At 43.2% G+C, this 15,516-nt stretch overlaps 1 protein-coding gene across 1 annotated transcript; it reads right to left on the bottom strand.

The window, feature by feature from the left end:
* Positions 1–4,637: 4,637 nt before the first annotated feature.
* On the bottom strand, positions 4,638–12,680 carry C8H10orf71 (chromosome 8 C10orf71 homolog). The gene is made up of 2 exons (XM_010208003.2): positions 12,549–12,680; positions 4,638–9,497 (listed from the first exon to the last, which is right to left on the bottom strand). Exon 2 carries the CDS (start codon positions 9,318–9,320, stop codon positions 4,692–4,694), a length of 4,629 nt encoding a protein of 1,542 aa, XP_010206305.2. The 5' UTR covers positions 9,321–9,497; positions 12,549–12,680; the 3' UTR covers positions 4,638–4,691.
* Positions 12,681–15,516: the final 2,836 nt, after the last annotated feature.

Raw genomic sequence — 15,516 nt, 5'->3', positions numbered from 1 at the left:
TCTGGCAAGGAAGAATCACCATAGGAAACGGGCCTCAGGGCACCAAGAAATGCAACATGCAAAAAAAGGGCATGCACAGGAGAAGGAGCAGTGAAAGCAAAGACCCTCTCTGCCCTTCAGCCTACTGTGCTTCTGTGCATGCAAAGAGTCTGCTGTGCTCTTTAGTCCTAACCACCATTTGCTGCCAAGGTAGAATTCAGCTTAGTTTGCCTCAACACCTCTGTTGATACCATGTTTTAATGTCACTGCCGCTTGCACCACGAAATAGTGCTTTCCTACAACTTCTCCCATGACTACTGCACATTTCTCACAGCCCCCCTGCCCCCACCCCCCTGCCAAAGAAGTATTCTCACAGCTGTTGTTTTGGCTAGTCATAGGCTGTTCCATCCTAGTTTCCCACAATAACTTTGGGAAGAAAAGCAACAAATACAAACAGAAAAGGGCAAAGAAAGAAAAATATTTGTTATTTGAAAAGGCATCATTTGGCTTTCTTTTAATGCACAAACATTTTATGTTCACCAGGCAATGCATCAGTCTTAGACTGATGTGCAAATGGGAATTTGTCTAAGACAAATGTGATAGATATAATATTTGTTTGTATATATATATATATATATATATATATATATACACACACATATATATAGGGCTGTTTATGTACATGTATGTGTGTGCTTGTATACATACACGCACACATACACAAACACACACTCCCACAGCCTAACAAAAAGTTGGCCAACAGCATGGTCTAGGCCACAGACAAATTTGCTAAGGGATTCATACTCAAAAGGAGTCAATAGCAGTCTGGGACCTGGAGTAACACTTTCGTAATATCATGTGCTCCCTGTGGCACAGTGCTCTAAGGAAACCTCTGGATACCTGATGAGCATCACTATCACATTTATTTTCAACCCCCCCCCCCCCCCCCCATTCTGTTTATTTCATTTAGCTACAAATTCTCTAGGTCAAAATTTCCACCTGAGACATGTGCATATTCAGAGTCAGGGTCTGCTGTGAATACAACTCACTTAAGCTAGCAGAAAGGATTGGCCAAATTAACAAGGCCTGTTTTAAATGTGTGTATTATCCAAGTTAGGACTGTCTCCTTTTCAGCTTCAGTTTACCTTCACAGTACACTAAAAATTACACTCTGCTTTCCTCACATAGTAATGTATTGCAGGGTTTCATTGTCCACAGCAAGAGTTTAAGAAGAGTGTTGGACAGAGATGAGAGTTGAGCAGAGAGGAATCTCATGAGGTTCAACAAGGACAAGTCCTGCATCTGGGAAGAACAACCCCATGCACCAGTACAGGCTGGGGGTTGACCTGCTGAAGAGCAGCTCTGCAAAGAAAGACCTGGGAGTCCTGGTTGATAATAAACTAACCATGAGCCAGCAATGTGCCCTCGTGGCCAAGAAGGCCAATGGCATCCTGGGATGCATCAAGAAGAGTGTGGCCAGCAGGCCAAGGGAGGTTCTTCTCACCCTCTACTCTGCCCTGATGAGGCCTCATCTGGAGTCCCGTGTCCAGTTCTGGGCTCCTCAGCTCAACAGGGACAGAGAACTTCTGGAGAGAGTTCAGCACAGGGCCACCAAGATGATCAGGGAACTGGAATATCTTCCTTATGAGGAAAGGCTGCAGGAAGTGGGGCTGTTTAGTCTGGAGGAGACTGTGGGGGAAACTCATTAATATTTATGAATATCTAAATGATGGGTGTCAGGAGGTGGGACATCTCTTTTTTTCTGTTGTATCTAGGACCAGGACAAGGGGTAATGGGATGAAGCTGAAACATAAAAGGTTCAATTTAAGCAGAAGAAAAAACTATCTCACTGTGAGGGTGAGGGAGCCCTGGCACAGGCTGTCCAGGGAGGATGTGGAGTCTCCTTCTCTGGAGGTCTTCAAGACCCACCTGGACATGTTCCTATGTGACCTGATCTAGGTGACCCTGCTTCTGCAGGGGGGTTGGACTAGATGATCTCTAAAGGTCCCTTCCAACCCCTACCATCCTATGATTCTGAGATTCTGTGAAGAAATCCCTCGAAAACAGGCTGCAGAAGGAGCAACGTGTACACATACAAAACAAATGACAGATAAACAAGCAAAAGGGATTTGTTTTTAAATGCAATTGTATATTTTGCTTATCAAATTACCATTTATTTTGTAACTGTGAACAGATACTTTGTATCCACAGTCTCTCCTTGGAAAGCAAGCTTTTATCCTGACCTTTGACAGCCTACCTACTTCTTGGCTTGTGGCTGTAAAGGGCTTTAAATTTGTAGTATCCAACCAAAAAATGGCTTGTGCACTCTGCTAGGCTTTCAGATCCCGCAGGCTCTATTTCAGCATGCCATGGGACACTTGAATAGATCTATTTATGTATGTTTTAACACATAGGTGCCACTTTGCCACTGGGCAGACATTATGCTGTATACAGTGACAGCAACAAAGAAAGGCAACACGAATGGCATGATGTCAGTTTAGTAAAATATTTTTGACCAGAGAAAAATAGAAACAGTAATAATAGGAGCCATTTCCCTTAATTTAATAACATGAAAATTGATCCTTACTCCCGAAACACTCTTGATTTTCAAATTATTTTTTATTTCTTTCAAACGAGCCCTTTCCCAGGGACAAGGGCATTTTCTGAGCTCTAAGTCAAAGCTGATTTAAAAACTTTAATGTTTGTGGAATAGGATCATAGGATAATTTGGGCTGCAAGAGATCTCAGAAGGTCTGTGGATGAATCTCCTGCTCAAGGGGGGTCAGCTCTGAGGCTAGCCCAGGCTGTTCAGAGCTTTATCCAGTCAGGTGTTGAAAGCTTTCAAAGGTGGAGACTTAACATTAGTTTATCAAATATGGGCATTTGGCAAATGCACTCAAACCCCAAACCAAACCAAGTACAAGCTTCTCCATTTAGACTCCACACCTCTGTTGCAACAGTCCCTGCTGAATCACAAACCAGCAAATCTGACACAGCTGTGTGTAACAGGTGAGATGAGCCTTAGAAAATCATCAAAGGCCAAGTCCAAACCCCACTGAAATCAATGAAGAGATGCTCTTAGTGTTCCTTAGTGTTTCTCTAGCTCTTCTAAGGGAACTGTTTTAGCAAATAGCACAGACAAAGGGAAGTGTCTGCTGAGATCAGGATAGATTCTGATGTATGACTCTTGCCAGGGATGGAGGAAAGCTGGGAACCAAGTTGAGGTTAGGGAAGGAGCCAAACACCAAGTGTTGGCCTGTGTCCCCAGAGCATCTTTGGTTCTGGGAAATTCAGAATTTATTAAAGAAAATCTCTACCATAGACTTTAAAACTAGGAGACTGGAATAGTGCCTATGTCCCGTCTCCACATTTTATTTATTAACAAAAGGCCTGATCCTTCTCTTTCTTTTCAGGAAGTCAAGAATTGCTTCACTGAAAACTATCATGTAAAAATAGCCTAAGACATGAATCAAGCTGAAAGTCATTGCTATAATTCTTCCTTAGAGATCCTGAACCTTAGTTTTAATTGTGAAAAACAGTATGAAAATAAGACAGAGAAAAAGTAAACCAACGCTCCAAATACAGATATTTATAAGCAGGCATACTACATTCATTCTTTCCATCTTTTCACCAAAGTTGCCTCATTATTTATGATGTTAAAACAGAGTTTATCCAAGAATGACTAATATTTTGATACAGATCTTTCAAAGAAAAGTAATAATCCAAAGAAGTACTTTTCTAGAAATGAATGCTTTGGATATTTTGTATCTCTCTCTTTTTAAAACAAAACAAAAAATCTCAGAACAAATTCAGGTACATTTTTCAGGTGTTAAAAGTTAGCACTGTATTTCAACAGGAGCCTGAAAACAAAACAAAAGGCATTTCAATTCTAATAAGCAAAGATCTTCTCATTCTCACAAAATATTAAATATTGTTATGGGATTAATTCAACCTCACTCCTTACCAAAATATTTCAGGCCAAATATCAAGAGAAGTTGAAGTTTTAAGCTGCATTATAAATAAACCCTGACTCTAAGGGAATTTATTTAGAAATTATCAAGAAATATGAAGGATTCATCAGCATATCAGTGGACACTGAAAAAGTGGATGAGAAGTCTAGAGCAGCTGTAACTGTATTTGAGGGTTTTTGATATGGCTGTTGTATTGTGCATCCAGTATACAATCTTTTTGTCAATAACATCTGGGCAAACAATGTGTGCAAAAAGTGAATCTTGGGTTTATGGCATATTTGTAGCCATATGCTTTCTACCTGTCAATACAGTTCAAAGGCAGTGAGTGAGGAAAATTCAGTCGGTAGGGCATCTGTTGTAGATTTTGTAGGATGGACAGGATGGTCTCATAGGCTTTGTGTTGCGTCATATGTTACACAACACATCTGGGCAAAAGGACACTTGCTTTGGCAATCCCAGCTACCATAATGGCAAAGCAGCAGCAGCAGCAAGCAGTGGCTTCGTACCAGCATTGCCCTTTCATCTCACAGATAATCTGGTGCTTACTTAATATCACTCTTCAGCGTGGTCATTGCCTTGCGTCTCTCAACAGGGTCAGCTTTCATCTTCCTGCTTACCCAAACACAATGAGATTCAGACATAGTGTTGTGCAAACATCAAACCCACATGTGCTTTTGTGTGCATGTGTCTGTCCAAACAGTTCTTAGAAACACTAGCTGGCATATTTTGTTACTTCAGGTTTCAAGATACTCCTTCAGCAGCAAAATCAGCTATATCAGTGAGGGACACTAGGTCAGTGTTTGGGGTTGGGCTTATGTCCTTTGCTAAGCTAACTGGAGTTTCTTCAGCATTTTGACTGTAGGAGGCTGGTTCAATATAGGTCTGAGCATCCACAGATTCAGTGTACCTGTAGTCCTGATGTCCATCTTCAGGTAGCTCAGTTGCTTCTCCTAGTACAGCTGGCACTAACCAGGTAGGTTCAGAGAGCTGAGAAGGTGACTTCAGCACTGCTACAGATGAAGCTGGTAAAGGCAGCACTCTAGGGTAGGGGACATAGGGAGAATTCATAATTTCTGAAGAGGATGGCTGGTATAAGTTCCCTTCTGAGGAAGGGATTGAAACTTGAACATATTTGCCAGTTTCTGGGTCATAAAATGTCTTTAAATTAACTTCAGATGGTAAATCAACTACATAGTATTGACCAGAGTCAGGGTCTTGGAGGAGCTTACGCTGGGTTGAAGAGGTTGAAGTGCTTACTGCTGGTGTACCATTGGGTCTTCCTGTACTGGTTTCTATGGGGGGAAAAGTTGAGGGAGGGGTGGGATGGAGAGGAGAATACCCCAAGGGTGAAGGAGATGTTAATGTCTGTCCAGAATGAGAAGGCTTTCTCCCTACAGCATCTCTATGCTCAGTCTGATGGCTTTTCTGCTGCTCTTGCATTTTCTTTCTCCTGCTTGCCAGCTTTTTGGCCCGCCTCAGAGCCTTTTCTGTTTTGGGTGGTACAGCAGGAGGCTTGCCTGCTGCCCTCTCTTCGAGTTCCTTGGGCTCCAGCCTCTCAGCTTCCCCTGAATCGGAGAGCGGATTCTTCTGTGCCGAATCAAGTATCTCTTCTGCAGACATATCAGCTTGTCTCTTTAGTGCCATGTTCAGCAAGGCAGGGTTTATAATATCCCCTGTCTCTCCAAGGCTAGAAACTGTTGGTTTGTCTGACGATGAACTGGCAGCAAGAGAGTGCATCGTGCTGCCTGACCTGGGGCTTATAACAGCAGAGCATGAGAGATCGTCTAAAAAGACTGATGCACATTCTGTATGTAGGCTGTTCTCTAAAGCTTCATGCGATACAGGAGAATACATATGGTCCTCTGATATGGAGCCAGTTACAGGAGAAATTGCCTCTCTAGTGATTATTTTCTTTGCACAAGAGCCACCTCTGCGACTAGATAAATGATGATTCTTAAAGTAATTAATCTTTCTTTCTGAGGGATAGCTGGGATTGTTTTGTGCTTGGTCATTTTCCAGACCTAAATTTGGCTGTGTTAAGCTGTGTCTTGCCTTCCTAGTCTGGGGCTTCCCTTTCTTTCTGCAGACACTTTCCTCATTCATTTTCCCAACTTTATTTAACACAGCATAAATCTCTTCATCTTCCTTCATCTGCCTCCCTGACGAAAAGCTCTCTGTATCTTCCAGAAGCCTGGGATCCAATGTTGCTGGAGTAGATCCAGGCTCACTGGCCTCTTTCCCTCCATCGGTTGCTCCATCCTTCACGTTCTGCCGTCCTCTGTGCCTTGATGCCCACCAGCCTGCTTCCTGGGCATGCACCATATTTCTGTGCTGCTTCCTCTGATCTGCAGGGAGCACAAACCTACTTACCATTTCCTTATAGCTGCTGCTCACTGTATCATCCAGGGAAAAGGATCTCAACAGAGGCAGCTTGACAGTCCTTATTACCTGAGGTGACCTGAATGTGTTATCTTTAATCAGAAACAAACTGGGTTTGGTTGAGCTTGAAGATGGTGGAGTTTGTGGTTCCTCAGACCTGGGAATGGACATGTCCCTTAGACTGTCAGAAGCAGAATCCATGCTGTTGGCCTCTTCCCTTTTCTCTCCCCTTAGTTTCTCTTTCACCAGGCTCTTCTGTTCAATCCCAGTAACCTTCCCCTCTCTCTTCTCTGCTGCACCAGTACTAGAGCTGATACAAGCATAATTTTGCAGTTCATCTTCCCCAGCCTCTTCCCCTCTCTCTCTGTGGCTTTCCTTACTGTCTGTACCCATTTCACTTTTAGTCCTCTGGCTTTCTTGAGGGCCTGCCTTCTGTATCAGTGGACCTGGAGGCAACGGCTCCTCCTGAAGTGGCTGCTCTACTGTGGAGACGAAAGACTGCTCTGATGAACTACTGCTTCTCTTGCCTTGGGCTTCATGGTCAGGTATCATCATATTGGTTTGGGTATCACTGCAAGGCACATCCTGTGCTGCTGAGAGTTGGTTTGAGAATGCTCTGAAGGCAAATTTTTCATTTTGAATAGTAACTTGTCTCTCCATTTCCTCACTCTGGACGTTGGCATTGTGCATGGGCTGTCCAACTGTTGTATCTGCATTGTCTCTACTGCATGGTTTCAGTGCTGGGTTCTGTAGATGTTTTCTTAAACCAGGTTCATTTGATTCATGTCTGAGCAAGGGGAAGTTTTCATTCTCTCTCACATTTGTAACCAGATCTTTGTGTTTTGAATCATCTTGCTGCAAGTTGTCTCCAGCTTGGTAAAATAAAAGGTCTGCTGTTGTCTGGGGTGAACTCAAAGTCAGGTAATTGTCTGTAACGTGTCCAGTTAAATCAGTTTTATTGTCCCTTTTGTGAATGTTTCCAGACAATACAGAGGTTATACCACTTGATTCATCTTTTTCTGCAATATTTTTATTACTTTTCTCTTGTAGAGCTGAGAGTGAGGAATTCATTTTTGTACTCTCCTGTGTATTTTCCCTAGCTTTATTTTTCTCTTCCAAGGCCTTCAACAGGGGAGAAGGGGTATAAATGCTTTTAACACGTTTACGCACGTCCTTCAGGTTGAACAACAGACTCGATGCTTTTGCTTTGTAACTATCACGAGACCTGTAATCGTCAAACGTGCTCCCCTCCTGCTCTCTCGACATGCTATCAGTGGGAAGAGGTGTCAGCGGGATCAGCTCACTTTCAGTAGTGTCTGCCTCCTGTTTTGGCGGTATGATGGGTGTTAAGAGTTCAGTGATGTTGAAAGAGGGACTGATTGACCCAGGGGAGTTGACCTGTTTAGCCAGAGGAGCCACGTCCAGACCAGGTTCAGCAACAATCACCTTCTCCGACAATGAGCAAGTCTCATCAGTGGCTGTGAACTCCTGTGAAGTCTGTCTCTTCTCTGCTGCCTCTTTCATAGCCCTCTGTCTCCTCCAGGGTGGACAGGTACTGCCCAGCTGAGGACTGAGGGTCTCCTCTTCAGTTACGGAGGCCACAGGTCCTGGTGGAGGTGGGCTCAGTGCCTGGGATGCAGGTGAGTGTGAAACCACCCTGTAGGACATGGACTGGGGTGAGACAGAAGCTTGGGACGTGGCATGGGGGGAAAGGTGAGCTGGTGCTGGGGGTGGTGGCACTGGAGGGGTAGGTGGCGTTAGGGGATGGCCCTGCTGGGTGGAGGGTGGAAGAGGATGCATTTGTGGGAGATGAGGTGGCCCAGGTGAACCCTGGTGAGTGTGAATCCTAGGAGAGGGTGTGGGAGGGAGAGCAGCAGGAAATTTGGATTCCGAAGGGAGGGGGCCCTGAGGTACAGATGCAGTTGCGAGAGGGATGCTGAAAGCAGCTTCTGGTGGAGCTGGCTTCAGCTGAAAATCTTTCTCCTGCGTCTTAGCAACAATGGTCTTGACAGGTGGCAAATTATGTTCATGTGTGTGGGATCCTTTAATAAATGGTGCTTCTTCCAGGTACGTAAGACCTTCCTTTTTAATTTTTGTATCCACAAATTCCTCCTTTTCAGTCAATTTTTTATGATGAACATTCCATGACTCAAAAGCACTGTTCTCACTGTGAAGAAAATTACCTTTTTTTGCTGGCTCACTAACTTTCACACTTCTGTTTTTTAAAGCTTTTTTAGAAGAACGGGAAAAATTTGACTTGGCTACTTTTGACATCTCAATCAGCATAGGATAATAATCATCAGAGCCACAGTAACTCAGGTCTATTTTATTAGGTCTCTTCTGTGACTCATGTTTGGCACCGAGACAGCGGCTACCTTGACTAACCTCTGAAAATTCAGAGAGTTCCTTGTGGATATTTAAAAAGTGTGTGTCATCCCAGCAAGCCATGTCATTTCCATGATTTAATTTACATTTTTGAAAGCTATTCTTAATGGGCTGCTTAATGGCTATCAGGGATCCTCCTGACCCTCGGTCTGCAGTCTTATCAAATGTCTTAATCAACGAGGACACTTTTGAAACATGCTTATTGTTCCGTGGACCAGGGACTGGCAAATTCAGCTTTTTTCTTTCTGAGGCAAAGGTGTTATTTTTAGTGATCTTCTTCTCCTCTGGAGGACACTTTGGTAACTGCTGGAATGTGGAAGCCCATATTGTATGTTCATTGTTTCTTGCTGTTAGCTTGTTACAGACATTGCTTTTCTTGATAGCATGGTTTAATGTCCCTGGGTGAAATTTAGCAGAAAACTGGAGGGCAAAATCAGGTGAAATGGCAAGATCTGGTTCATTGTAAGAGTCTTCAAGTTCTGCCACACACAAACTTTTGAAGGCCCGGTCTGTGAGGCTGCTCACCTCTCTGTCTGCATCATCCAGGAGACTCCCAATACTTGAGGAGTCACTATGTCCTTCTGTATGTTTCTTATTTCCCTGCATTGTTCATGGGAATCATGAATGAATAATTCAAAGGACTAATTTCAGGTGTCAAATAGGTAGATGACTGTGTGGGATGGTTCCAGCTGTTTTACAATTCACAAGCATAAAGAGATTCCTCCAGACAGTGCTGCTGCACATCCATTCATCTTATGGAACAGCTGAAGGAAAGTTTCTTCTCTGCAAAACCAAAAAGTATAAATTAATATATTTCTATATTAACACCATCTAACAGAGAGCATTTTCCAGATATATCAGTCTCTGACTAATTTGGCCCTACATGTATTCTAAACAAGATGCTAACCATGTAATAAACAGCATGAAAAATAATTGTAATTTTGGTCAGTTCAAGTAGCTCATGGTAGGTAATTTAATTTCTGGAAAGTGCAGTCAAAAAAAGTGCTTTCACCTCAGATTCTTTACTTGGGATCCTAGACAACGATATAAGTGACAAATTTCAAGCAATCCCCTTTCTATGTCTCCTAACCCTAGGCACTTTCAAGTGCTGTGCATGTATTTAGTTAAGAGGTTAACCACATTTTGCCCAGGAAGACTTAGTAAAAAAAAAAGGGAGAAAATGTATCATTGCACTCTATGTCCAAATGGAAAGAAAAGCTGATAAAAATTATTTGGACATCATAATTATAATTAAAAATATTTAATGAAAAATAAAGTTTTTATAGAAGATTCCATTCTCAGCTCATGACAGCAGAAAATGAAGTTTCTAGAGATGAATTTGCTTGTTTGTACCAGGCTGGAGCTTTGCTGTGACAACTACCCTGAGAACTACCCTTGTTTGAGAAAGCAGGATGGTACCATAGGTAAAGAGGATATACTGCCCGTTGTCATGTTCCAAGCATGGGGTAAAATCCTTCGTCATCCCTATCCAGACACGGTTGGGTTGGTACATTGAAACTGAAGAGGCTGCTAATATCAGCTTAGCCAGCAGAAGGCAGGAGTGCCTAGGGGACTCTAGCAGATCCACTTAAAGAGCACAGGGTACATTTGATTTCAGTTCCAGAACTGCTGACAACAAAAGGTAACCCATTCAACAGAATTATATATCACAGCCTTCCAGTAATCCCTGATCACAGACCCACAGCGGTATGAACAGAGGATGGAGGAATCTTTGGAGGCAACAAGAAAAAGCAAATCAGACCGTTCAACTATACTTGAAGTTTGTATGCTAAAATTCTTTAAGGTTTACTCTTTAGATACTTATTGTCACATTCAAGGGCTTGAGCAGGGTATTGACTAAACTACAGTGAGACTCAGTTTAAAAGCATGTTCAAGAGCTAGCTAAAATCCACTCGTTAAGGAAAGTCTGATTTGTATCTCCATGTCCTAGTACACCTACATCTTGAACCTGTGATGAGCTGAAACATTCTAGTTCACATCTACAGCAGCTTCTGTCTTCCATAGAAGCAGAAGCTGTTGCCTTCTCAAGCTTGGATCCACTGTAGAATTGAGCAATGAAATCCAGTTCCAGATTTCAGCCCTTCCAGCTGTCCAAATCCATGATTCCACTTTGGTACATCTCAGTGATGCTCTTGGAAAGGGCAGGTTTTTCCCTGTGATGACTCAGTGATGGTCAAAGTATGAAAAATCAGAGGAGCTGGGAATAATCAGCTGAATTACTCAGGTTCAGTTGTTTTTCAAATGAAAACATTCCTCACCTTCCTTTTCTATTTAGAAAAACCTAAGCCGATGTATTTTTAGACTCAAAGTATCCTAGTGAATCTTGATTCTGTCCTTCCAGTCATATAATTCCAATGACTTATGCAGAACTACAATAGATTCACACCAGAAATAAAATGAGGTAATAGAGTTTCTCCATTTTACTTTGTACAAAGATATTTCAAAAGAGCGTTTCACCTCCCCCACTGCACATACATTGTTGTGTACAATGCAGCAAGAAAAAAAAAAGAGAAGACAGATGAGAAGACAAAGAGAAGACCTGATAGTCTTCTATGGGAGCATAACTGGCTAGCTAGATGAGGGGAGAACAGTGGATGTCATCTACCTTGACTTCAGCAAGGCTTTTGACATTGTCTAATCCTCATCAGAAAGCTCAGGCAGTGTGACTTGAATGAATGGATGATGAGGTGGATCGAGAACTGGCTGAATGACAGAGCCCAGAGGGTTCTGGCACAGAATCGAGTTGGAGGCCTGTGGCCAGTGGAGTTCCACAGGGCGCCAGTCTTGTTCTGGGGACAGTCTTGTTCAACATCTTCATCAGTGACCTGGATGAGGGGACAGAGTGTACCCTCAGCAAGTTCACTGATGACACCAAACTGGGAGGACTGGCTGATTCCCCAGAAGGCTGTGCTGCCGTTCAGTGGGATCTTGACCAGCCTGAGAATTGGGCAAAGAATAACCCCATGAGGTTCAACAAGGACAAATGCAGAGTCTTGCATCTGGAGAAGAACAACCCCATGTACCAGAACGGGCTAGAGTTGACCTGCTGCAGAGCAGCTCTGCAGAGAGAGACCTGGGAGTCCTGGTTGACAATAAACTAACCATGAGCCAGCAATGTGCCCTCGTGGCCAAGAAGGCCAATGGCATCTTAGGATACATGAAGAAGAGTGTATCCAGCAGGCTGAGGGAGGTTCTACTCCCCCTCTACTCTGCCCTGGTGAGGCCTCATCTGGAGTCCTTGTGTCCAGTTCTGGGCTCCTCAGCTCAAGAGGGACAGAGAAATTCTGGAGACAGTCCAGCACAGAGCCACCAAGATGATCAGGGGACTGGAACATCTTCCTTATGAGGAAAGGCTGCTGGAACTGGGGCTGTTTAGTCTAGAGAAGAGGAGACTGAGGGGGGATCTCATTAATATTTATAATTGTATAAATGATGAATGTCAGGAGGTTGGGACATCCCTTTTTTCTATTGTATGTAGTGACAGGACAAGGGGTAATGGGATGAAGCTAGAATATAAAAAGTTCAATTTAAACAGAAGAAAAAACTATTTCACTGTGAGGGTGAGGGAGCCCTGGCACAGGCTGCCCAGGGAGAGCGTGGAGTCTCCTTCTCTGGAGATCTTCAAGACTTGCCCGGACATGTGCCTATGCCATCTGATCTAAGTGGACCTGCTTCTGCAGGGTGGTTGGACTAGATGATCTCTAAAGGTCCCTTCCAACCCTACCATTCTGTGATTCATGATTCTATGATTTTATGAAAGGCTCTTAGGTTTGATTTTTAACTGTTATATGAGTGGGAAGTACAGGTACATACCTGCCATGTAACTTTGCTTCTCATTCTTAGAGCTCACTCTCAAGCTTGTATTTGGCTTCATTTGTGACTATCTTTAGTGAGGAGGTAGAAATAGTCCAGTGATGTAGATTCGACAGAAGTAGTGTCCCAGGATGTTTCTGACCTTCATCATTTTTTGATCTTAAGTGAACTCTGCAATTTGAAAACAAAGACATTTTTTGCATGATCTGACAATTTTCTTGTGCTGTATTCACTAATTTATTTTAATTTACAACCATTTTAGGAATGATTTAAAGGATTTCTCATCAAAAGTGACATCCCAGAGTGATAATAACCAGGTACCTTGAGGGTTTAGCAGCTTGTGGTTTCCTAGCAAACAACTCTCAACCGCCAGCAATCTCTGATAGCCTCAGCAGGGATGAACAACATGAGTGAGCAATGGTTTCCTGTCAGCTTGCCCACTGTGAAGGTGATATCTCCAAGCTAAAAAGACGAGTTGTGCAAGATGACTTCTCCACTGCTAAGTCCCTGCTGTGCCACCTTTTCAGAGGGACTGAAGAAGAAAATGAGTGCCTCTACTCCATTTGTATAGGACTTCCCACTGCCAACAAATACACGTTTGTTTGTATGCATGAACCACAGTCAGGAGATGCTAAAGGAAAGCTCAGCTCTGGTGAAAGTGCATTGCTGCTGTCCTTTTGTTGTGGAAAACTTTCAAGATTCAGGTTAGTTTGCTTAATCTTTGCAAGAATATATCAATTTTCTACAAGGAAAACTGCTTGGCTTCGAGGTAATGCAAACAGCACATAGGTGTAGGCACTGTACATTTTCCTGAAGCAAGAGTCTCCTCTATGGAAACTTTTATGTCAGCCTGTAGTATTCAAAACATGTTGGCAAAAGTGGCAACATGGGCTTATCTACCGGGATGGTCTCTTACAACTTACTTGAGGAAGGACAGTTGTCAGTGTTAGTTCAGGGCCAAGCCTGTACCAATCAGAGCTTTTTGTGGTCTGCTTAAGACATCTGAGTAAAAAAAGATAAAAGCAAAGAAAGAAAACCCCAATGCTATGTGTGGTTGCAGACAGATGTAAAAGGGCATCCTTATTGCAAAGATGTGTAGTCAGTTATCTCTTTACTCAGAGGCTAAATTTTACTGCTTCTGTGGTACTATGCAAAGCCAACACAGCTGTGAGAGGTTGTGATTATGTTCTGGATCACTCATCAACAGGGCTGTTGACTAAATTCCAGTGGCACAATGTTTATCAGTATTTTGTGGTGGTGGTGCCTGAACTAGAAGGAAGCCTGGCTTTCAGATCTCATGGACAGAGGCTGAAGAAACATCTTGTCCCTTGTAAACTGAGAACATTTGCTGAAAAGTGAGTAGGGTAACAATAAACATGGAGATCATGATGTAATCTCAGCAATTATTTTCCTAGATGGAGTCACTGTTACAAAAACAACTCAGTGCCAGTGATTAAAAAAAGAATAGCGGCTACCACTGTCTCTGAAACCCTTGTGGAGATCCTCGTCTTGCCTAGTGATGATACTGGCGCTCGGGCCAAGCTGGAAAACCTGTATAAAAACCTGTATGGAAACAGCAGCTCTGTACTGATCTAGCTATCCTTTGTACGTTGTCAACTTCTGAACTTTGGGTAAAGAAGCTGTTGATGACTGGTTTAATAATCTGATGAAGTCCCCTTTCTTTACCTTTTTGTTACATGTCAGCCAGCAAGCAAGGTGCAGTGCTTTAACTTAGGTCAGGATTCAGCTAGTGCAGATATTTAAGGATGTCTGAATTTAGACTATTTTCAAGACAGAGGAAAGCAACATTGAGCATGTGGAATTGCTTGGTAAATGCTGAGAAACACGTGTGGTGTTTGCACTAAGAATCATCTGACACAACCTAATGAAAAAGCTTGCATGAATGTACAAATTTCAAGGGCTTTAATCAGAAAGCAACCTCCCCACTCTTTTAAATAGGAGGGTTTTTTCAGTGGCTCTCTTAAGTGTCTAGCAAGTTGTGATGAGGAGGTTAAATTACAGAGACTATTCCTGGCCTGGCACAGACTGAATGTCAACTTTTTTCACTAGACAGGAGCCGGGCAAACCAGCAAACTTGGCTGGAGCATGTGACATCACTGCCATTGCAATATATAAAGGGATGGTTGGTTCCCCCACCCCCCTCAGGTGGTATTTGGCTGAAATGTTGTGCCATGAGACATCACGGTGGCATTTTGGCAGCACCCTTAGGAGTTGCACAGCAGTCTGAAGTCAGCAGCACTGCACTCTGCTTGGGGATGGGAAAAGAAGGGAAGGGGGGGGAAGGTTTATTTTTGAAAAAAACTTTGTGAGCTGGTTTCTTCATGTGGTGCTCTCTATATGGTATCCATCCACAGCTCCAGCCGAAAACTCAGACCCCTGTGATGACTGCTGGCTGAGGTTTGTTCAGCAGCATTTTCTACTTTCACACACACTGCTGCTCTGGGCTTCAAGGGGTTCATCATGAAAATGAACAGTTAGTATTTCCTAACTATTAGGGAAGCACTGGCACTACAGGGAATGTACACACCGACTCACTTAAGAGAGCTTAAGAAATGAAAAACCCCTGTAGTGTGATGTAAAATCAGAAACCAGCCTCCCCTGTCTTTTAAATAGGAGGTTTTTTCCAGTGGCTCTCTTAAGTGAGTCAGTGCCTACAGTCCCTGTATACTGGTATAGAATACTTGGAAAACTTCTGGTATAGAACTTGGAATGCTTGGAGCCCTTGTGCTGGGCTGCTTGGATTGCCAAAGGTGTGTGAGCTGGTCATACTGGGCTGCACCAGAGGCAAATGTGCTAGCTGGTTTGCCCTGCTGCCTGGGCTGCTCCCAGTATATGGCCTTTCTGAGCAACCCTTGGGGCACATGGACCAAAGGGAGAATCTTGCCTGACAAGAGAGACAGTGGTGCCACAGCCACATTTCCCTGAACTGGTAGCTTTTTCATTTCCC

This window comes from Colius striatus, chromosome 8 (genome assembly GCF_028858725.1).
Source record: "Colius striatus isolate bColStr4 chromosome 8, bColStr4.1.hap1, whole genome shotgun sequence".
NCBI classification, from domain to species: domain Eukaryota; kingdom Metazoa; phylum Chordata; class Aves; order Coliiformes; family Coliidae; genus Colius; species Colius striatus.
Note: the sequence above shows the minus strand (reverse complement) of the source record. Positions and strands in the feature narration are given on the sequence as shown.